The sequence below is a fragment of the Pantherophis guttatus genome, chromosome 6 (assembly GCF_059756535.1).
Source record: "Pantherophis guttatus breed Tessera chromosome 6, ASM5975653v1, whole genome shotgun sequence".
Lineage (NCBI taxonomy): Eukaryota > Metazoa > Chordata > Lepidosauria > Squamata > Colubridae > Pantherophis > Pantherophis guttatus.
This window is the reverse complement of record NC_142068.1, coordinates 3,426,644-3,449,576: the sequence shown is the minus strand read 5'-3', so window position 1 is coordinate 3,449,576 and position 22,933 is coordinate 3,426,644. Positions and strand designations below refer to the sequence as shown.

At 45.9% G+C, this 22,933-nt stretch overlaps 2 protein-coding genes across 2 annotated transcripts; one reads left to right on the top strand and one right to left on the bottom strand.

Moving 5' to 3' along the window:
* Window positions 1-224: 224 nt before the first annotated feature.
* On the bottom strand, window positions 225-7,420 carry RPL35A (ribosomal protein L35a). Its single transcript, XM_034407963.3, has 5 exons — window positions 7,327-7,420; window positions 4,624-4,667; window positions 2,635-2,787; window positions 599-743; window positions 225-283 (listed from the first exon to the last, which is right to left on the bottom strand). The coding sequence occupies exons 2-5, from the start codon at window positions 4,632-4,634 to the stop codon at window positions 260-262; spliced, it is 333 nt and encodes a 110-aa protein (XP_034263854.1). The 5' UTR covers window positions 4,635-4,667; window positions 7,327-7,420; the 3' UTR covers window positions 225-259.
* Window positions 6,925-22,933, top strand: DRC9 (dynein regulatory complex subunit 9). Its single transcript, XM_060685199.2, has 10 exons — window positions 6,925-7,709; window positions 9,996-10,149; window positions 12,245-12,492; window positions 13,907-14,035; window positions 14,952-15,033; window positions 18,010-18,171; window positions 19,276-19,350; window positions 20,119-20,250; window positions 21,363-21,464; window positions 22,470-22,933. The coding sequence occupies exons 1-10, from the start codon at window positions 7,675-7,677 to the stop codon at window positions 22,605-22,607; spliced, it is 1,257 nt and encodes a 418-aa protein (XP_060541182.2). The 5' UTR covers window positions 6,925-7,674; the 3' UTR covers window positions 22,608-22,933.

Sequence of the window (22,933 nt, the reverse complement as noted above, 5' to 3'; positions counted from 1 at the left end):
TCGTAAATCAAGGACTATCTTATCATGGAAAACTGTAACCGCTGTCTGAGTACATGCACAACTCTAGCAGAGATGCAATTAATGTGGAACACGGCTTTATTTTAATTGCTTCGGTTAGCAATAAATAACCCTCTGCTGCCCACTGGAAGGACAAATTATTTGCGACGTCCGAGCTGCCACGGATCGAAAGTAAAAGGCAAGCCAAGACGAAGTCTACAAAAAAGTGAAATATACTTTCAATTTTATTTGCAGTGTACATTTAGACTCTGGATGGATACAGCATCTGTGAAAAGAAAAGAAAAATGCTTACAAGACGTAGAAAGAAGCAGAAACTTCCTCTAACCATTTTTCTGCCTTTCCTACAAACTCCCCGGATTTCACCAACCTAACTCCTTTTTCCTCTGCAGCCCCGGGAAAGGAGTTTTAGTCAAACAGAGGATGCAGAAAAATTAAATTGCTGCTCCTTTGCACTGAATTTTTTTAAAAAATAAAATAAAAACCAGATTCACAATCTTTGCTGTGGTTTTTAACAACCCTCAGATCAGATTTCAAAGCCTCCCACCACCCACCCACCCCCGAAGACGCTCTTCATCCTCACCACTCGGATCCGGTGTCCAATGGCTTTGGCGGGCAAGTTGGAGCGGAATTTGGCTCGCACCATGCCGCTGTTTCCGTGGGCACGGGTCACCTTCCCCCAGATGACTCTGGTTCTATTGGGTTTCCCCCCGGGAGTCACCGTGTTGCTGGCAAAACGAAAAAGAGACGTTGTGTTAAATCCCTGGTGATTCCTGGTTCGGCAAATATATAGGTGATTTTGCTGCTGTCTATCGCAGAGGTTCTCAAACTTGGGAGCTTGAAGACTTGTGGACTTCAACTCCCAGAATTCTCCAGCCAGAATAGTTATGCTGGCTGGAGAATTCTGGGAGTTGAAGTCCACAAGTCTTCAAGCTGCCAAGTTTGAAAACTTCTAGTCTATCCACTACAGAATGAAGGCCTCTTCTGCAGGCTTCCAACCAATAAGGTACTGAGCTTTCTTTTGCCAACTGGTCCCACATTACGTGCTGATGTTATCAATCCATCTTGTTTTAGGTCTCGGAATACAGAAATTCACCCTCTGCCTCAACTCTGCTTTGCACCAAGAACTGCATCAATACAAGACCCAAAGGTGGCTTTTTAAGAGAATTAGAACAGAGCTGGGAGGGACCTTGGAGGTCTTCTAGTCCAGCCCCCTGTTCAAGCAGGAGATCTTATACCATTTCAGACAAATGGCTGTCCAATCTCTTCTTCAAAACCTCCAATGATGAAGCACCCACAACTTCTGGTGGCAAGAAGTTCCAATGATTAATTGTCCTCACTGTTAGGAAGTTTCTCCTTAATTCTAGGTTGCTTCTCTCCTTGATGAGTTTCCATCCATTGTTTCTCATCTTTGGCCTCAGGGGCTTTGGAGAATAGCTTGACCTCCCTCTTCTTTGTAGCAGCCTCTCAAATACTGGAAGACTGCTATCCATCGCCTCCCTAGTTCTTCTTTTCCCTAGACTGGCCAAACCCAAATCCTCCAACTGATCCAAAGAAGCTTCTTGGATGAGAAGTGAAACGTCTTCCAAGAAAAAAAAACAGAAAGTCCAGTTGCCTCTTGAAAAAGCACCATTGGGACAACTATAACGAGGATGACTGAGAATCTCCAGAGACATCAATAGAAGAAAAAAAACCGCTAAGGATCAAAGCAGTCACTTCAGAACCGGAGTTTCCTATCCGATTGCAGCAGGCTCACTCCCACCATCGATGAAGTCCAGCATGTCTTGGGAACATCGCTCTGGTGTTTCCCCAAGAGTCTTAATACAGGAGGCCCTTGACATATGACGACTGAACCCAACACTTAGGTGGCTAAGCAAGACAGTTAAATGACCAAGTGCCTGAATTTTGACGTGACCGGGGGGATGCTGCAACGGTCATAACTATGAAAAACAGTCCCATTTTTCAGTGCCGTTGTAACATTGAAGGGTCACTAAACAAACTGTTGTAAGTCGAGGACTACCTGTAGTTGAAAATGTGAGCTGGATACAGGGTGTCTGAAATTTGGACATATGATGAGGGAGGCAGTCATCCAACACAGGTTTTAAATACGCCTGGGGGAATCCATCATAACTTAGCACTATTAGCACTAGAGCCAACTCTTTTGACTGTTTTGTGACACCACACAACACAAAGATGTAACACATCGACCCACAAGACCACATCTACTACCCCTGTGTGTAATGACAATAGAACCACATACTGAACTGCTGAAGCCTCTTTAGAGCAGGGGTATCCAACCTTGGCAACTTTTAAGCCTGGCCGACTTCAACTCCCAGAATTCCCCAGCCAGCAAAGCTTACTCTCTTGAATTCCCTTCCTCTGCAATCTCTCCGCTTTAAGAGATGAAGAGAAAAAGAAACAGATACGGCTGACTGGGGAATTCTGGGAGTTGAAGTCCGCCAGGCATAAAGTTGCCAGGGTTGGAGACCCCTTCTTTAGAGCAACAAATCCACGCTTTTCAGCAGACGGCGGCATTTCATCGACATCGCGAAGATTGTGCGCACACAGACCCACAAGATGGGAGCACGAAACAAGCAAGCCCTGTGATCAGCAACTCACTTTTTGGCCTTGTAGACGTAGGCGCATTTTTTCCCCAAGTAGAATTCGGTCTCGTTGCGGGAATAGACGCCTTCCACTTTCAGCAGGGCAGTGTGCTCTCTCTGGTTTCGGAGGCCTCGTTTGTAGCCAGCAAAAGTAGCTTTGCACCACAACCTAGGGAAACAAAGAACCCCACAATGACACTCTGGGTACAACTGGGCCCTGCCAAACAAGGCGATGCCGAGGAGATGATCTCCAATGGCTGCTGGGTTCACATCCTGCACCAAGCAGTAGCAGGCCCCAATTTTGCCTTAATATGTTAACGCAGCTTGTTCGGCATCCTTTTGTGTGTGTTTTTTTTTTTGAGGGGTCCTTGGTGCTCTCTGAGCTTGCTTCTTTTCTTGCAGAGGTTTTCACTACCCAAACTAGGTAACATTATCAGTAGCACTGATGATGTTACCTAGTTTGGGTAGTGAAAACATCTACAAGAAAACAAGCAAGCTGAGAGGGGATCCCTCATTTCAACCCTGAGCTACAAACATTCTCCTTTTTTGATTTCTTTTAATGGCTTAGCATTATGTGTGAACCCCATTCCATATGATACACAGAGGTTGTGTTTTACATAAGAAAAAAAGAGCACAGATAATTGTCCAGTGGAGTGGAAAAGCTAAATTCCCGTTAATGAGCAAATTAATTTCCTGGTTTGCTGTTCCACAATCACCACAGCCCCCAAAGCTGATCTGATTCCAGGTTTTCAGGGGGAGGAGGAGTTAAAAATAAGAATTCAAGACTGCGTTTATAAAGATCTTAACAGTCACTAAGCAGACCTCCTCTCCTGATGCACCGCATTGTAGGGAGCAAGTGGAGTGGATTAACACAACTACTAATTGAGATTTAATATGTACTAATGTAGCCACTCATTGGTGACGTGGTTAAAGGGCTTGTGCAAACTTATTATTTAATTAAATTTGAAGGTCATATCTTATTGGAGCAACTGACAGGCATGCAAAATGATAAAAACATGATTAAAATTAGGAATGATGAAATAGAGATTAAAAGCTGCAGGTGATGTGGGGGAGGCTTGTTTCTCTACTCTTTCAGCCACCCCCCCAGCATAAAGCACCCCCAGTGGGACCCCAGGCCGCCAGCCAGCTAACTGAACTGGCTAACCTCACCTCTGGTGGGGGAATATTCCAGAGGCCATAGCAGAAAAGGCTCTTCCCCTGGACCCCACCTGCCAGAATTCTTTGGCTGATGGGATCCGAAGTAGGCCTCTTCCGCTGGGAGTGATGGGGTAAGCTAGTCCCTTTGGAGTTAGAGGGATCCTGTAATACCCTGGACCCATGCCATAAAGGGCTTTAAAGGTGATAACCAACACCTTGAATTAGATCCAGAAGCAAATTAGAAACCCTTGCAGGTTGCATAACTGGGCATGTGCCACCTGAGGGGCCTCCAGAAATGTCTGTGCCCTCACATCACCACACTTAAAGAGCCGTGGTGGCGCAGTTGTTAGACTGCAGGCTACTTCTGCTGATCACCGGCTACCAGCAGTTTGGCAGTTCGAATCTCACCAGGCTCAAGGTTGACTCAGCCTTCCATCCTTCCGAGGTGGATAATATGAGGAGCCAGATTGTTGGGGGCCATACACTGATTCTGTAGACTGCTTGTAAGCATGTAAGTCTAAGTGCTATTGCTATTGCTACAGTACCAGTTGCAGCTTCCAAATATTCTGCAAGTCCAGCCCCGTTGCAGTAATCCAAGAGATGATCAGGGCACGAGTGACTGTGCGCAGGACCTCGCGATCCAGAAGTTGCACAAAGACTCTCCTAGCAACAACTGCCAAAATTAACCAGTGAAAAAGTTTTGTTTTTAAGCTTCTGATTAATCTAGTGAGGGGGCTCGATGAAGTGACGTCAAGGTAACTAGGATGGAGATGTATATATTAAAGCAAGATGCAGCAGACTGAGCAAAAGAAGAGGAAGGTGCAAACTTCTGAGGGAAATGTCCTACCTGCCCGTCATTGTGTTGCCTTAGAAGTCCCGTTTCCAGCAGGCCTGCAGAAAAGAGAAACAGGACGCTATTAAGGGAGATACAACCATCAATGCAGCTTGATAAACCTGGTTCGGGCACAAGCGATATTAAGATGCATGCACAGCCCTTCCCTACTACTCAAGATCTCCGTCTGTCCAATTGCACTGGCAGCTGATTTTAGAAAAGGCCTCATTCATGGTTTAAAATAGTGTTTTTCAATTCTGCCGGCTTGAAGATGGGTGGACTTCAACTCCCAGAATTCCCCAGCCAGAATTCTGGGAGTTGGAAGTCCATCCGCCTTCAACCCGGCAAAATTGGGACATGCTGATCTGAATGCTCCAAGTTCACACCCACCCCAGCATCAATATGTGCATCACCCTCTCAAGAAATGCAAGTAGGGGAAGCGAGAGACCTTTAGCTCAATCACACACTCTCTTTGCACACTCCTTAAGGGCTGAATCCGAACCCATGACAAGGACTCTCCTCCCCTGGCCTTCTATCAGCCTTCTCCAAAACCAGCCAACTGCTCAATATCCTCCCCCCCCCGTGCCCCCCCCCCCAGTTGTCCATCTCATTTTTCTACAGAAATTAAGTTGCAGGAAGACACCATATTGTAGACATCACTTCCATGTCCTGCAAAATTCAATGTTGCACATTTTTTGACACTAAAAAAAAAAAAAAAGCTAACAAGGTAGATCCATAGAGGTGGAATTGGCTTGCGTGGGTCAGAATCTGATGTGCAGATGGATACAATTCACATGCACTGGAATTCACAATTCACAGGCAAGTCTTTATGAATAGAATAGAATAGAATAGAATAGAATAGAATAGAATAGAATAGAATAATAGAATAGGAATTTTTATTGGCCAAGTGTGATTGGACATACAAGGAATTTGTCTTGATGCATATGCTCTCAGGGTACATAAAATAAAAGAATAAAATACCATCTATTCTTTTATTTATTCCATTTATCTGCTGCCCATTTCAATGTTAAATGTTAATTACGGTAGCAACAGCTTTCCAGTGTTTCAAGCAGAGGTCTTATTTTATTTATTAAATTTGTTTGACGTCCATCTTGCCCCGAAGTGACTTTGGGCAGCTTCAACGTTAAAAAAGAATAAAATACAATGCGTATATCATGTTATCCTCAATATGTGAAATCAGGCATTTTGTAGAATCGTCTAGGAAATTCTATAGAATGCCAAAAGTGGCATGTCAAAGTAGGAAAGGTTTAATATCTCACTCTCGGCATTTTATGCAATACCAAAAGGCAAACGGGGAAAATATAAAATACTCCCAGTAAAATGCCATTCTAACCTTCCTTGTTGCAACAAGTATACTGGTCAATACTGGTTTTTTTTCTCTTCTTTAGTTTCAGAAAGAAAGTCCTGTACTTTTTATTTTTTCATTACTTCTTTTATTTGCATATACAGTATGTCTTTTTAATGAAGCCCAGCCCTAAACCTTTTCATGACAATCTTTTCATCCTTTGCCTAAATAGCTGTTCTCATTCTGCGTAATGTCTAGGTATTATTATACAGGTAGTCCTCGACTTACTAAGTTCACTTAGTGACCGTTCAAAGTTACAGCAGCATTGGGGGAAAAAAGTGACTTATGACCATTTTTCACTCTTGTGACCGTTCCAGCATCCCCAGGGTCCTGTGATCAAAATTCAGACACTTGACAACTAACTCATATTTATAATGCTCGCATTTCCCCTTCTGACAAGCAAAGTTAATGGGGGAAGCCGGATTCACTTAACAACCATGTTACTAATTCTACAGCGATTCGCTTAACAACGGTGGCAAGAAAAGTCGTAAAACGGGGCCAAACTTAACAAATTTCTCACTTGGCGACATAAATTTGGGGCTCAATTGAGGACTAGCTGTACACAATGCCTAGGGAAAGCATATAGCGTATTAAAATAATACAGATATTTCAATATTTTTGTCTGAAAACATCACAAGTCCTACACATTTCTTAGGCATTCTAATACAATGCCAGGAACATATACAATAAGAGTGAAAATACAATTAAATTCCAAATTATCCTCTATAACTAAGTGTCCGCCAGCTGTTCCAAGCTAAGAGCCCAAGCAAAACACTAAAAAAAGGTCTTCATGGCTACTAGTTGTCATTGCTAACTGCCCTAACTAGTAGCCATGTGTAGTGTTTTGCCTGGGCTCTTACCTGGCGATGAATGCTTAAGCTATAGCTAATAGCTCTATTATTTGTCATTAATATTAAATGTCATAAAGGCGCGATGGTTCAATGGAGCCTCCCAGTCCAGAGGCAGTCTATCTTTGAGGCTAGGCAGGGATCAGCAGAGCTGGGGATCTCGTCTGATCGAGGCAAGGGAAGGGATCCCCACCCGGATCCTCACCCACCCACGATCCCCCCCCTCCCCACTCATCCAGGCCCGAGGAGAGCCCCGCATCCCGGCCTCCCTTCCCAGACTGCAGAGCAACGAGAGTCCTCCTCCATTCCTAGAGCGGATCTCGCGGCTCCAGACCAAGGCCCCGGGTGAAGCCGGCATCCAGCCCGCATCCCAGCCATCCTACCCTGTGTCCGCCGCCAGACCCGCCCGGTCCCACCGGCCGGCCCTTCCGCCCTCTCCCTCCACCCTCCATCCGCGCCTTTTCCCCGCCAACAACGCCGAACGGCCGCCGAAGCGGCGCTCACCTCCGCAAGCAGCGGCCCAAAATGGCGGCGGCGAGAAAGAAAAGGAGGGCAAGGCCGCGGGGAACGCTGGGATAGGGACTCGAGAAAGGCCCCCTCCTCCTCCTCCTTTGCCGGTCCTTAATATGAGGCGGCTGTCGCATTTGCCTGACAGGAATCGCTCGGCCCGGGAGCGCCTCGTTTTGTTATTCGGGCGTTTTGTTTTTAAACCACTTTTTTACCCCTGCTCTCTCACGCCCAGGGATGTATTTGCCCTCCTCGGAGGTCTTAGAAAGGCCGTGGTAAAAAGTCAGGCATTTGTTTAGCCGCCCTTTTCTCAGTGAAGGCCCCTTCGGAGGCTTTCTGGTAACCATGGCGACCTCCTCTTTCCTACGGAGGGAGTCCCGGTGAGTTCCCCGAAATTGCGCGCTGTTTCGGGGTCCCCCGATGCTCCTCGCTAGGTCGGGACAGGTCTTTCGCCCAAGCTACGTGGCAGCCGCCCGCTTGGCCTTCTCTGAGCGAGAAAGGGTCCGGCTGGGTTGGTGCTCGGATGGGAGACCACCAGGAGATCCCAGGCTAGCCGGGGGAAAAAAAAATCATTTGTTTTATAAGCCGCTTCGGTTAGGGCTCTCCTCAGCAGCATACAAAAATCAAGAGCCATGGCTGGTACATTTTGAATCAAGGATCAGCATTTCGGCTGATCTCAAAAAGCCAGCCCAGGATTCGACCCGGCTTGTCTTTGGATGGGAGACCACCAGGAGATCCCAGGGCCATAGGAGGCCCTGGAAACCTTTTTTTTTAAAAGGTCTTCCTGCTTTACCTGGGAAAAGATGGCACTTGGTGCCACAAGAAGCCAGCATTTGCTGTGGGACACACACACACCCTCTCCCCGTGGCCCAGCCTCCTTCATTGTAAAATTTTGTCATGATTTTGATGTCTTCTTATTGGTTTCTTTTTCATTGTTTGTTCTGTTGTGCTATTCTTTTACATCTCTTTTGTTTACGCTGTTTTCATTTCTTCCTTTTCATTGTGGTAAGCCATCTGGAGGAACCCCAAGATAGATAACAAATTTATGTTATATTATGTTATGTTATGTTATGTTATGTTATGTTATGTTATGTTATGTAGAATATATATATTCTATTCTATTCTATTCTATTCTATTCTATTCTATTCTATTCTATTCTAAATTCTATTCCACTCCACTCCACTCCACTTCTATTCTATTCTAATTCTATTCCACTCCACTCCACTCCACTTCTATTCTATTCTATTCTAAATTCTATTCCACTCCACTCCTATTCTAATTCTACCTCCACTCCACTCCACTCCAGTCCAATTCTATTCTATTCTAATTCTAATCCATTCCACTCCACTCCTATTCTATTCTAATTCTATTCCACTCCACTCCACTCCACTCCACTCCTATTCTATTCTATTCTATTCTATTCTATTCTATTCTAAATTCTATTCCACTCCACTCCACTCCACTTCTATTCTATTCTAATTCTATTCCACTCCACTCCACTTCTATTCTATTCTATTCTAAATTCTATTCCACTCCACTCCTATTCTAATTCTACCTCCACTCCACTCCACTCCACTCCAGTCCAATTCTATTCTATTCTATTCTAATTCTAATCCATTCCACTCCACTCCACTCCTATTCTATTCTAATTCTATTCCACTCCACTCCACTCCACTCCTATTCTATTCTATTCTATTCTATATTCTATTCCACTCCACTCCACTTCTATTCTATTCTAATTCTATTCCACTCCACTCCTTCTATTCTATTCTAATTCTATTCCACTCCACTCCACTCCACTCCACTCCTATTCTATTCTATTCTATTCTATTCTATTCTATTCTATTCTATTCTATTCTAATTCTATTCTATTCTATTCTAATTCTAATCCATTCCACTCCACTCCTATTCTATTCTATTCTATTCTATTCTATTCTATTCTATTCTATTCTATTCTATTCTATTCTATTCTAATTCTAATCCATTCCACTCCACTCCTATTCTATTCTAATTCTACCTCCACTCCACTCCACTCCACTCCACTCCACTCCACTCCACTCCACTCCACTTCTATTCTATTCTATTCTATTCTATTCTATTCTATTCTATTCTATTCTAATTCTACCTCCACTCCACTCCACTCCACTCCACTCCACTCCACTCCACTCCACTCCACTCCAATTCTATTCTATTCTATTCTATTCTATTCTATTCTATTCTATTCTATTCTATTCTATTCTATTCTATTCTATTCCCGGAGCTTTTAAACCATAGAAAACCTGAATGAGGGGGATTGTTGTTGTTTTCTTTTTCTTTAGATCAATAGTATCCAGAAGTTCAGTTTTGCAATTAAAGTGTTAATAAGTATGATCTGCACTGATGCTTGAAACACTTGTAATTTCTGATCATTGGGAGGGGCTCCTTCCTATAGGGCAAAGGGACAGCCGAGCTTGGAATATCTGGTAGGCAGGAAGAGGGCAAAGCTTGGGTGTGAACACTCAAATTACATCTAACACTTATGCAGAGACGTGCTTTAGCCTGGCAAGATTCTGTCTATCGGCAGGACGACATTGAAGAACTATTCGGGAGCAACTCCGCGGGTCATTCCTGGGTTTTTTGGGCCAGTCAGCTCTCTTAAGCCGGGTCTGTTCTTTCTTTGGGCCAGGGAATCATGGGGCTGGATCAAAAGCACGACCCCCAAGCTCCCCCCTCTGGATGCCATTCGGCTTTCCGCTGTCCTGGAAGACTGCACTGACCAGCTGGCCATCCTGGGCTACATCATGCCTGTTTCCTACGAGGGAAGGAAAGACGTGGAGGATGTAAGTGCAGGGCTGGGTTGTGCGAGAGTGACTGATGGAAGTTTGCAAGGAAACAGGAAGTCATCCTGGATGGAGGAACTGACCTGGAAGGTCTACTCTAGTAGTAGACATCTGGCTGGGGAAAGGGGCCACAATTATCTACATCAACCTTGTGGTCCAGGCTGTTTTTCCAGCAAGCCAGGGAAGTGGAGCTGGGGAGGTGGATCGGAAGACCCTGTGATCCACAGGATTTCCTTCTCACTGATCCATCCAACCATCTGCTAGGCTTCCGCGTTTCCTGCTGCGGTTGGAACAGGAGGGCTAATTCTATCTGTTCACCTGGTTGCAAATACAGGTAGACCTCCACTTACAGCCATTTATTTAGTGACTTATTGAGTGACTAACTTTTTTTCCCAGGATTCTGGTCTTTCCTATCAGGTCAAGTCCAGAAGATGGAGCTGGAGGACAATTTTTCAACATCTGGAGTCCTCAACTTACAACCACAAAATTTCTCCAGTGTTTCTATCCAATGCCAATGTTTCTCAACCTTTTTTTGAACAGTTTATTTATACATTTTCTCTTTACATACATAAGTGCTTTATGAACAGCGTATTGTCTGGATCATTTTGCTTACATAATAATACTTTTCCAGTTCCTAATTTCTACCTCTGTTATCCAACCATTGGTATGAAAATATTCCGTATTTTCTTTTTCTTTTATCTTTTAACGTCAAATCTATCCAGTGGTGGGTTTCAAAATTTTTTACTATTGGTTCTGTGCGTGTGGCTTGGTGGGTGTGGCATGACTTGGTGGGCGTGGCAGGGGAAGGCTACTATAAAATCTCCATTCCCTGCCCCCAATCCAGGGGAAGGTTACTGCAAAATCCCCATTTCCTCCCAATCATCTGGAACTTGGGAGGCAGAGAATAGATGGGGACGGGACCAGTCAGAATTTTTACTACCGGTTCTCCGAACTACTCAAAATTTCTGTTACCGGTTCTCCAGAACTGATCAGAACCTGCTGAAACCAACCTCTGACTCTATCCATTTCTGCACAATCTAGTATTTTTTTAACTACAACTTCTCTTGGTGTTTCTTCATTTTTCCAGTGCTGTGCATATACATTCTAGCTGCTGTCAAAACATGCAATATTAAATATATATTCCCTTTATCATACTTACCTAGTACTATACCTAACAAAAATATTTCTAGCTTAAAATCTATATTCTACTTTAACATTTTTTTCTAACCATGTATGTATTTTTGTCCTTTTTTTTTTTGCTTTTGCCCAAGCAAAGACATGCAACTCAACTGCTTAGGCTATGTTCTGTCCCCGTACCACACACGCACCCCCACAGATGGCCCGGAGTTAATAAGCCACACGACAAAACTCTTTGAAGATAAAGCTGGCAGCAACCCAGTGGCTAGCTGCCAATTCAGACTTTACTCACACAAAACAAAGATTAGACTGCAAGCATTCCGATAAAACAGGCAGAGTTTCAGCAATACAAGGATTAGTCCAAATGCAGTCCGACAAGGCAGGCAGAAGTCCAGTAACGCAGAGATCATGGATTATTTCCAGTTTTTGCTTGTCACAAACTGAACCGGCCACCATACCCACATTTATACCCTGTGGGGTGTGGTCCAGTGACTCAGCTAATCTCTGACATGCCTTCCCCTCTGCTGCGCACGCTTCTCCCTGCGCCTCTGCCAAGGGTCCAGCCAGCACTTATCTTCTTCGTTGCTGTCCACATGTGGCTGCGGGGACGTGCTTGGCTCTGAGCCTATTGTTTGGCCTTCGGTGTCCTCCGGAGGCATTGCCAGAGAGGAGGCTCCTGGAGAGGGAGGCCTTGCCAACTCCTCCCCCTCACTCTCAAGAGTCTGCATCTGTCGATAGCCCAGGCTCAGGCAACGGAGCCACAACAGGCTAGTGTTATTCAACCTTGGCAATTTTAAGACAGGTCGGCTTCAACTCCCAGAATTCCCCAGCCAGGTGTCCTCGCTAGGGAATTCTGGGAATTGAAGTCCACCCATCTTAAAAGTGGCTCAGATCGAGCAACGCTGCTCCGATCTATTCTGAGGTCTCCTTCACACGTCTTTCTTTGCCTCTCCTTCAGCTTGATGAGCAAGGAATGCAGGAGATCCTTACCAGCCAGCAGGAGCTGAGCACGAAATACAGGAACCTGATGGACAAGAGGGCCGAGAGCCTGGCTAAAATTCCGGCCGAGTTTGGCAAAGTGGCAGAAATTCGGTGGCAGCTGTTGGACACCACCTCTGACCTGAAGCGCTCCAACCATCTCTTCACCATGGCCACCAGGCAGAGCGTTTTGTCCACAGACGTCCTCAAGAAGGTTCAGGCGGACAGGTAGGAATCAGAATCAGAATTGAGCTGGAAGGGACCTTGGAGGTCTTCTAGTCCAGCCCGCTGCTCACGCAGGAGACCTTATACCAAAGGTCTTCAAACTTTTGGCAGCTTTAAGACTTGTAGACTTCAACTCCCAAAATTCTCCAGCCAGCATAGCTGGGAGTTGAAGTCCACAAGTCTTAAAGCTGCCAAGTTTGGGGATTCCTGCCTTATACCATTTCAAACAAGTGACTGTCCAGTCTCTCCTAAAAGCCTCCACAACTTCTGGTGGCAAGCCGTTCCACTGATTAATCGTCTTCCCTGTCAGGAAGTTTCTCCTTCATTCCAGGTTGCTCCTCTCCCCTTGAAAGCCTCCAGTGATGAAGCTCCCACAACTTCTGAAGGCAACTTCTGTTCCATGAGTTGATTGTTCTCGCTGTCAGAAAATTTCTCCTTATTTCTAGGTTGAATCTCTCCTTGGTCAGTTTCCATCCACTATCTTGTGGCCAAACCAGTAGATTAAATAGAGCTTCACTTAGTGCCCCGGTTCACGCACGTGAAGACAAGATTCCGGGACGCCCTGAATCAGAAATGACCCAGCCTATTATGGCGTCCTCTTAATACGTTGTGCAGATCCAATTCTCCATCCTTTGTTTTGAGGGCTTACCCTCTGCTTGAAAAAAATGCAACTCAGGAAAAAGATGATCTTGTGTAAATTGTGCTTCCCATGGAGGAGGGTGGAGCTCTCTAAAGAAATCGGGAATGTTCCCGCAGGACTGGAGATCCGGTGCTTGCTTATTTGCTGTAACTCTCTACCTGTTCTCTATGTATGATCACTGTTTGATCATAGCTACATGTTGCTTTCTACTATTTATTGAATGTTTTAATATTGAACTTGTTCCTGTTTTGAAACTCAAGAAGAACTGTTTTATTGTGTATGACTACAACTGGTAAGAAGACTTTGTACTTGAAATATCCCTGGATTGATCTTTTAACTCTCGTCTTATCTGTGTGTGACTTGGATTGTTTTTGGACTTTGCTTTACTTTTTTCTAAAAGTAAAAGACTACAACAACTCAGTGTGTTTGTATGTTAACTATGATTGTTCACAACCACTCCCAGTCATTTTCATGCGTATACTCAAAGGGTACTCTGCTCGATAACCCACAACATCGGTTATGAGCCAAGAATATACTTAACAGTGCACGCCCTGTCCGTGCATGTGTGTGGTGTCCCAAAACACGGCAATTCGTCCGAACCGGCTGAATACCACCTCTGCCCCTATCCCTTCTAGCACTGATGATGTTACCTAGGTGGGCCATGAAACGTCTGCCAGAAACCCACTAACCTCTAAGAGCGCCCAGGACCCATACTTCTGAGCCCCCTTTCTGCTTGGCCTCTTGAGCTGACCCCCGTTTCCCGTTTCCTCCTGGCAGGCAATACTCGAGCGATGTGCTTGAAGGCACCATGGATGAGATGCTGATGCTGAGGACCTTCCGCACCCTGCAGTTGGCCGTGACTCTGGAGAGGGACAAGAAGACCAACCTTCAGAACCTGGTCCTCAGGTCCTTGCTTCCGTCCTTCTTGACTCGGATTGTTTTTCTGCCGGGGGTCTCGCCCCCGAGACATGGCCTGCCATTCATTTGAATTGGAGGGGGCTCTGTGAGTGAGTGAGTGAGTGTGTGTGTTTGTGTGTGTGTGAGAGAGAGAGAGAAAGAGAGAAAAAGAGGGAGAGGGAGGGAGAGAGATGAAGAGAGAGAAAGAAGGAAGAGGGAAGGAGAAAGACAGAGATGGAAAGAGAGAGAGAGGGACAGAGGGGAGAGAGAAAGAGATGGAAAGAGAGAGAAAGAGAGGGAAAGAGGCAGAGGGAAGGGGAGAGAGAAAGAGAGAGGTGGAAAGAGAGAAAGAGAGAGACAGGGAAGGGGAGAGAGAAAAAGAGAAATGGAGAGATGGAAAGAGAGAGAAAGAGAGAGAGGGAAGGGGAGAGAGAAAGAGAAAGATGGAAAGAGAAAGAGAGAGACAGAGGGAAGGAGAGAGAAAGAGATGGAAAGAGAGAAAGAGAGAGACAGAGGGAGAGGGAGGGAAAGGGAGAGAGAGATGAAGAGAGAGAAAGAGAGAAATGGAAAGAGAGAGAAAGAGAGACAGAGGGAACGGGAGAGAGAGAGAGAGAGAGAGATAGCTTTTTTCTTGCATGGCCAAAATAAGCTGTTTTTCTCATATTCTGTGTTTTTGGGAAAGTTGTAAAGCAGGGGTTTCTAATGCTGACAACTTTTAAATGCTTATGGACTTCAACTCCCAGAATTCCCCGGCTGGTTATTATTTTTTTTCCCCCCCAGTGCTGTCATAACTTCAAACGGTTGCTAAAAAGGAACGGTCGTAAGTCAAGGACTACCTGCCCCTTGCTAGCCAAAAGATTTCAAAAACGGCCTCTCCTTTGTTCTCAACCCTGCTCCCCCTCCACCCCTCACCCCCAATTTACAGGGAAGAGATGGGAAGGAAGAAGATCAAGAGTCTCCAGAAACAGCTCGGCGAAGTCAAGAAGGAAAAGGATTACGAGCTGCAGGTCAGCCCAAAAGCAGGATCTTTTCCCATGCCCTGATGCTCACTGTTCGATTACGTAAAAGGGCTCAGCCTTTGGGGTATCGGAATGGTCTAATCCAGGGGTCTCCAAACTTGGCCCCTTTACGACTTGTGGACATCAATTCCCAGAATTCCTCAGCCAGCATAGTTTACTCCCTTGCAATCCCTTCCTCTGCAATCTCGCCTCTTTATGGGGTAAGAGAAAAAAGAAACAAGACACGGCTGGCTGAAGAATTCTGGGAGTTGAAATCCACAAGTCATAAAGTGGCCAAGGTTGGAGACCCCTGGTCAAATCACCTGGGTGGGAAATAAGAACCTAAACTGGAGAGGACCCTGGCCCATCTCTTCCACCGGTGCCCACCTCCCAGCTACCCAAGGTAGGCCACGAGATGCCCTTGAGCGGCAACCCCACTCCATCTAAGCCTCCGATCTCCCGCCAAATGCTTCAACCCGTTTCGTTAACCCGGTCCGCATTTTGGAGGGGCCAATGCCAAAAGTGGAATGATGTGTCGTGTTTAAAAAAAAAAAAAATCCCAACGTTGGAGAAACGCTACTGAATGACATCACTCGAAACCTATTCCTTGGCGGTATCAGTTTTGAAGTGGGCCGCCAGACTCGACCTAAATCATTTCCAGATGCCAATGGGAGTTCACTGCCAAGAGAACCCCAGCACCTATAAAGTTCCGGATTCCCAAGGACTGTGACACATACAACAGTCCTTATCAAAAATTATAACGTACGAAGAATAAACAAAGTCCGGCAAAGGTTGGCAACAAGCCCAGAAAACAAGATACGATAAGACTTTTCCAAAAATGCTCTGATGATAATTACAAGTTGTTTCCAGCAAGAAACTTACTAACCGCGTGTGACTTAAATAGGCTAAGGGAGTGGCCAATTATCCTCAAACCTTACTCTCGAGGAGACCTCCTCCTCCTGAGTAGCCACTCCTGCCTTTTGGCAGCCCTGGGTGCTCGAGCATTGAGGAGAGGCTCCTCCACTTCGCTCTCTCCACTTGAAGGAGCCTCTGGAGATTCTGAAGGCCCTGGCTGAGTCTCTCTGCCTCTGGCACCACATCCTCTTCAGCCTCCTCGCTGTCTGACGCGAGCGCCAGCTGCGCAGGCTGCTGGCGCGACACCACACCAGCCTCCTCCTCGTCGGGATCAGCCACGATCCGCATAAGTTGCTGGCGGGCCACAACAGCCGCTTGAAGAAATAAAAGTTTGCACATTGGAGCCCTCCTCACCTTCTGCAAAGTGACTCGCCCATTCCTGGCTCAAGTTGTCTTCCTCATTTAATAAGGCCCAAGGTTCTAACAAGGAACACCAAGCGTGTTCACCATTTCTCTTGCAAAACCATCGATCTAACAAAAGAGAACCTTTGTTAGCTCAGGGGTTGAACTGTGGGGTCCTTGGTGCTCACTGAGCTTGGTAGTTTTCTTGCAGACGTTTCATTACCCAGATAAGCAACAGCATCAGTGCTAGAAGGGAGTGGGGATTGCAGAGTGGAGGAGAAGGGGAAGAGGAGGAGGAGGAGGAGGAAAATTGTGGAGTCCTTGGTAGTCTCTTGAGCTTGGGTTTTTTTTTGCAGACATTTCATTACCCAACTAGGTAACATCATCAGTGCTAGAAAGGAGAGGGGATTGTGGAGAGGAGGAGAATAGAATAGAATAGAATAGAATAGAATAGAATAGAATAGAATAGAATAGAATAGAATAGAATAGAATAGAATAGAATAGAATAGAATAGGAGGATGAGGATAGGATAGGATAAGATAGGATAGGATAGAATAGAATAGAATAGAATAATAAAATAGAGAATAAAATAGAACAATAAAGTAGAGAATAGAATAGAATAGAATTAGAATAGAATAGAATAGAATAGAATAGAATAGAATAGAATAGAATAGAATAGAATAGAATAGAATAGAATAGAACAGAATAAATTTTTTATTGGCCAAGTGTGATTGGACACACGGAATTTGTCTTTGGTGCATAGGCTCTCAGTGTACATAAAAGAAAAGATACGTTCGTCAAGAATCATAAAGTACAACACTTAATGATAGTCATAGGGTACAAATAAGCAATCAGGAAACAATATCAATATAAATCGTAAGGATACAAGCAACAAAATTAGAGTCATACAGTCATAAGTGGGAGGAGATGGGTGATGGGAATGATGAGAAGATTAATAGTAGTAGTAATGCAGACTTAGTGAATAGTTTGACAGTGTTGAAGGAATTAGTTGTTTAGCAGAGTGATGGCGTTTGGGAAAAAAACTGTTCTTGTGTCTAGTTGTATGCAGTGCTCTATAGTGTCGTTTTGAGGGTAGGAGTTGAAAGAGTTTATGTCCAGGATGCGAGAGGTCTGTAAATATTTTCCCAGCCCTCTTTTTGACTCGTGCAGTATCCAGGTCCTCCATGGAAGGCAGGTTGGTAGCCGTTGTTTTCTCTGCAGTTCTAATGATCCTCTGAAGTCTCTGTCTGTCTTGTTGGGTTGCAGGACCAAACTATGGTATTCTTGGTGCTCTCTGAGCTTGATGGTTTTCTCACAGAAATTTCTTTACCAAGATAGGTAACATCATCAGTGCTAGAAGAGAGTGGGGTTTGCTCTCTATTTATATACAATCCTTTCTAGAAAGGATGATGTTACCTAGACTGGTAATGAAAAGTCTGCAAGAAGGCCACCAAGCTAACAGAGCACAAAGAAGATAGTCCTTTTTCTCCTCCTCCCCTTCTCCACTCCGCAAACCCTGTTCCCTCTAGCCCTGCTGATGTTAGCTAGTCGGGTCATGAAACGTCTGCAAGAAAGGCACCAGGCACAGAGAGCCCCAAAGTGCCCACGGAACCTAGTCCAGCCTGGATGGCCACCTCCAGCGACTGCGCCCGTCTAGCAGATGTAACCTTCCTTCCTTTTAATGCTCCTCCACCACCACCACCATCAATCGCCCTGGTCCTTTCACAGAACCGGAACGAGATGATTGCCTACCTCAAAGACCAGCTTCAGGAGATGAAGGCCAAAACGGACATGGAGAACCGCTACGTCAAGAAGGACACCGATCTCCAGGTGGCTCAAGCGCAGAAGAAGTGCTTTGCGACCGAGAACGATCTGCAGAATGAAATCGAGGTACCTTTTCCTAGTTGGAGGAGGAGAGCTTTCTTGGGAACGGGGTGGGGGTGGGTGGGAGAGACACTCAAGTGCCCAAATTTGTGTATATATTATTTGTTTGTTTATTTAGTCATTTTTATGTAGTGTGTATTGGAGGTGGCGACCCTTTGAGAGCTGTTATACAACAATATTTCATTTTAATGTATGCCAATTATCGTACATTCAAAATGACAATACTGTTTATCTATCCATCATCTATCTCTCTATCCTCTCTATTCTCCCTCTCCCTCTAGATATATGCCTGCCTGCCTGCCTGCCTGCCTATCTATCCATCCATCCATCCTATAATCTTGATCTATCCATTATCTATGTCTGTCTGTCTATCTATCCATTATCTATCTATCTATCTGTCTGTGTGTCTATCTATCTATCCATCCATCCTGTAATCTTGATCTATCCATTATCTATCTATCTATCTATCTATCTATCTATCTATCTATCTATCTAATCTACCTGTCTGTCCATCCATCCATCCATCCATCATCTCTTGATCTATCCATTATCTATCTATCCATCCATCCATCCATCATCTCTTGATCTATCCATTATCTATCTATCTATCTGTCTATCTAATCTATCTGTCTTTCTGTCTATCTATCTATCTATCCATCCATCCATCATATAATCTTGATGTATCCATTATCTATCTATCCCTCTATCTATCTATCTATCTATCTATCTATCTATCTATCTCTATATCACTATCTCTCTAGCTCTCTCTCTCTATCTTATCTATCATCTCTCTCTATCCCTATATCTATCTATCTATCTATCTATCTATCTATCTATCTATCTATCTAGTCTGTCTATCCATCCATCCATTATATCTTGATCTATCCATTATCTATCTATCTATCTATCTATCTATCTATCTATCTATCTATCTATCTATCACCTACCTACCTACCTACCTACCTACCTACCTGCCTGCCTGCCTATCTACCTACCCACCTACTACGTACCTCTCTGGTCTGTCTGTCTGTCTGTCTTCAAGGGTAGCAGCCCCACGGAGAGCTCATTACAGTTTGATGCCAACTTTTCTCTTTTCCTCCCCGACTTCAGAAGCTGCGAAATGAAATGGATCAGGAGATCCGGATCCACATGGAGATTGCGGCTTTCCTTAAGCAGCAGCAAACGGTCGGTGACCACCTCGTCCCTCTCAAAGTTGTTACAAGAATGTTTTCCCCACTCCCCCTCCCCCCCACAACCTGGTTCTTTGGCACCTGCGTCTTCTCCCTTTCCCCTGTACAGGTAGTCCTCATCTTACGACCACAACGGAGCCCAAAATCTATGTTGTTAAGTGAGAAATTTGTGAAGTGAGTTTTGCCCCATTTTACGACTTTTCTTGCCATGGTTGTTAAATGAATCACTGCAGTTGTTAAATTACTAGCCCGGTTGTTAAGTGAATCTACTTTCCCCTATTGACTTTGTCAGGTCGCAAAAGGGGATCGCGTGACCCCGGCACTCTGCGCCCGTCATAAATACGAGTCAGTTGCCAAGCATCCAAGTTTTAATCACGTGATCATGGGGATGTTTGCAACGGTCGTAGGTGTGAAAAACGGTCACAAGCTATTTTTTTTCACTGCCGTTGTAACTTGGAACGGTCACTAAATGAACGGTTGTAAGTCGAGGACTACCTGTCGTAGAAAACACGGTGTTGACAGGTTAGGAATCTGGAGTGTGGGAGGCGGGAAGAAGAAAGTTCAATAGTGTGTGTCCAACTCAAAAAGAAGCTTTTGTGAAGGAAGCTGATAGGGACACACCTGTGTTCAGGTTAGGCGTTTTCAGAATAGTTGGACTTCAATTCCCAGAATTCCCCGGGTAGCATGACTGGCTGGGGAATTCTGGGAGTCGAAGCCCACGTCTTAAAATCGTGCTAAGCGGCCCCATACCTCTCGCAAACAGAGCATAGAAGAGAAGCTGGAATACTGGATGGAGAAGTACGAAAAGGAAACCGAGGCCAAGCAGCAGGGCCTCAACAACCTGAAGTCCTCGAGAGCAGCGGACCAGGCCTCTCTGCAGGAACTGGCCAAGCAGGTAGGCAGGGGCGCGTCAGCCGTTCCCATCTGCACCCCCGTTTAAGGGGGGGGTGACATCTGCTGGGGGGGTAGAGCAGCTGGATTGGCACCTGCAAATGTCTCGGCAGAGGAGAAGGGCAGGATGGGCTCGGGGGCATCTGCAGGGTGGGGTGAAAAGATGGTGGCCATAATGGCCAGATCTGTTTTTTTTACGGGCGTGGCGTATCCGTGTTTGGTGTAGCGGTTAAGGTGCTGGCTTAGAGACCAAGGGGATGCGAGTTCTGATGCCACCTTAGACACCAAAGTTGGTTGGGTGACTTGGGCTGATCGCCACGAGACAAGAGAGTTCTAGACCCACCTTAGGCACGATAGCCAGCTGGGTGACTTTGGACCAATCACCAGGAGACAGCGAGTTCTAGTTCCACCTTAGGCATGAAAGCTGGCTGGATAATCTTGGGCCAATCACCAGGAGAAAGTAAGTTGTAGTCCCATTTTAGGCATGAAAATCAGCTGACTGACTTTGGACCAATCACCAGGAGACAGTGAGTTCTAATCCCGCCTTAGACATGAAAGCCAGATGGGTGACTTTGGGCCAATCACTAGGAGAGAGTAAGTTGTAGTCCCATTTTAGGCATGAAAATCAGCTGATTGACTTTGGACCAATCACCAGGAGACAGTGAGTTCTAGTCCCGCCTTAGACATGAGTGACTTTGAGCCAATCACCAGGAGACAGTGAGTTCTAGTCTCGCCTTAGCCATGAAACCCTGCTGAGTGACTTTGGGCCAATCACCAGGAGACAGTGAGTTCTAGTCCCGCCTTAGACATGAAAGCTGGCTGGGTGATCTTGGGCGAACCACCAGGAGACAGTGAGTTCTAGTTCCATCTTAGGCATGAAAGCTGGCTAGGTATCTTTGGGTCAATCATCAGGCCCAAATTCAAAAAAACTCCCAACCATATTTTCAAACAGGGGAGAGAAACAGGGAAAGACACCCCTTCCCCAGGCTAGCCCCCCCGGAGACATGGACTCCAGTGGGGTGGGGCTAGCAAAGGACTAAGAGAAGATGAGTGAATTCAGATAGGAAGCTTCAGTTAGGAGACTCCAAAGCCCATCTCTCCACTTGCTTTCTGCAGTGCCGGGCGTGCGAGCAAGCGATCATTGAGGACCGGAAGGAGAAAGAGAACGCGAGGAAGAAGGTCGAGCAAGACGCCCTGGAGATGAAGAGCATCTTGAAGGTAAGAGGAGGCTTCGGTCTTGAAGGGCTGCAACAGGGGTGGGGAATAACGACCGTGTTTCCCCGAAAATAAGACCTCCCCTGATAACAAGCCCAATCGGGCTTTTGAGCGCGTGCGCTAAAATAAGGCCCCCTAAACTATTTAAACACACGTGCACCCGGTCCCTGCCATTTCCTTGGTTGCTTGCCGCGTGAGGGGGGAAGGGAGAGGGGGGGACATACCTACCTACCCCACACGCCCTTACCGTACCTACCGGTATTAAATCAACCACTTAATGGGCTTCCTACCACCCTGGGGTCCCCAAGCCCACTGGCAGAACCACGTCTTTGGGGCCTTTCAAAATTGAGGGCCAATTTACCTCTCCAAGGATGATGTTCCACAGGGAGGGAGCCACCACCGAGAAGGCTCTTCTTCTTGGTCCCACCAGATGGACCTCCTGAAGAGAGAGGAACCCTAACATCCCTTGCTTCCCTTCTCTGGTGGGTTGGGTAGATGTTAAGTGGAAAAGATGGACCTTGAAATAACAGGGAGGGAGCCACCACCGAGAAGGCCCTTCTTCTTGGTCCCACCAGATGGACCTCCTTAAGAGAGAGGAACCCTAACATCCCCTGCTTCCCTTCTCTGGTGGGTTGGGTAGATGTTAAGTGGAAAAGATGGACCTTGAAATAACAGGGAAGGAGCCCCCACCGAGAAGGCCCTTCTTCTTGGTCCCACCAGATGGACCTCCTTAAGGGATAGGAACCCCAACATCCCCTGGTTCCCTTCTCTGGTGGGTTGGGTAGATGTTAAGTGGAAAAGATGGACCTTCAAATAACCTGTCTTGGTGTGGGCACCAAGCTTGGGCCACCCTTGCAGTACGCCAGAGGATAGCAGGATGCCGGATACCAACCAGAGAGCTGGACTTTTGCACCGCTGTCGGTTGAAGGAGTCCACGGTGCCAGGCCGGCTCTGGTGGCCGGGAGGGGATAGGAGTCCAATTTTTCCGATGCCCGTCTTTTCTTTCAGCTGCAGGCCTGGTGGAGAGGCATGATGGTCCGTAGGTTCCTCGGTCCTTACAAAAACCTCAAGAAAATGCTGGAGGAAGAGCCGGTCACCAAAGATAAAGGGAAGAAAGGGAAAGCGGGGCCGAAGAAGAAGAAGTGATGGAAGAGTCTATACTGCCCCTCCTCAAATCCAGTGTGTGCACCTCGGTGAAGGGAGGAGCTTTGTATTTGCCCAGAGCAGGGGTCTCCAACCTTGGCAACTTTAAGGCTTGTGGATTTCAACTCCCAGAATTCATCAGCCGGATGTGTCCGTTTCTTTTTCTCTTACCCACCAAAGTGGAGAGATTGCAGAGGAAGGGATTATAAGAGAGTAAGCAAAGCTGGCTGAGGAACTCTGGGAGTTGAAGTCCACAAGCCTTAAAGTTGCCAAGGTTGAGGACCTCTGGCCCAGAGGATTCGGAAGAATTAAAAATATTCTCTCTTCGA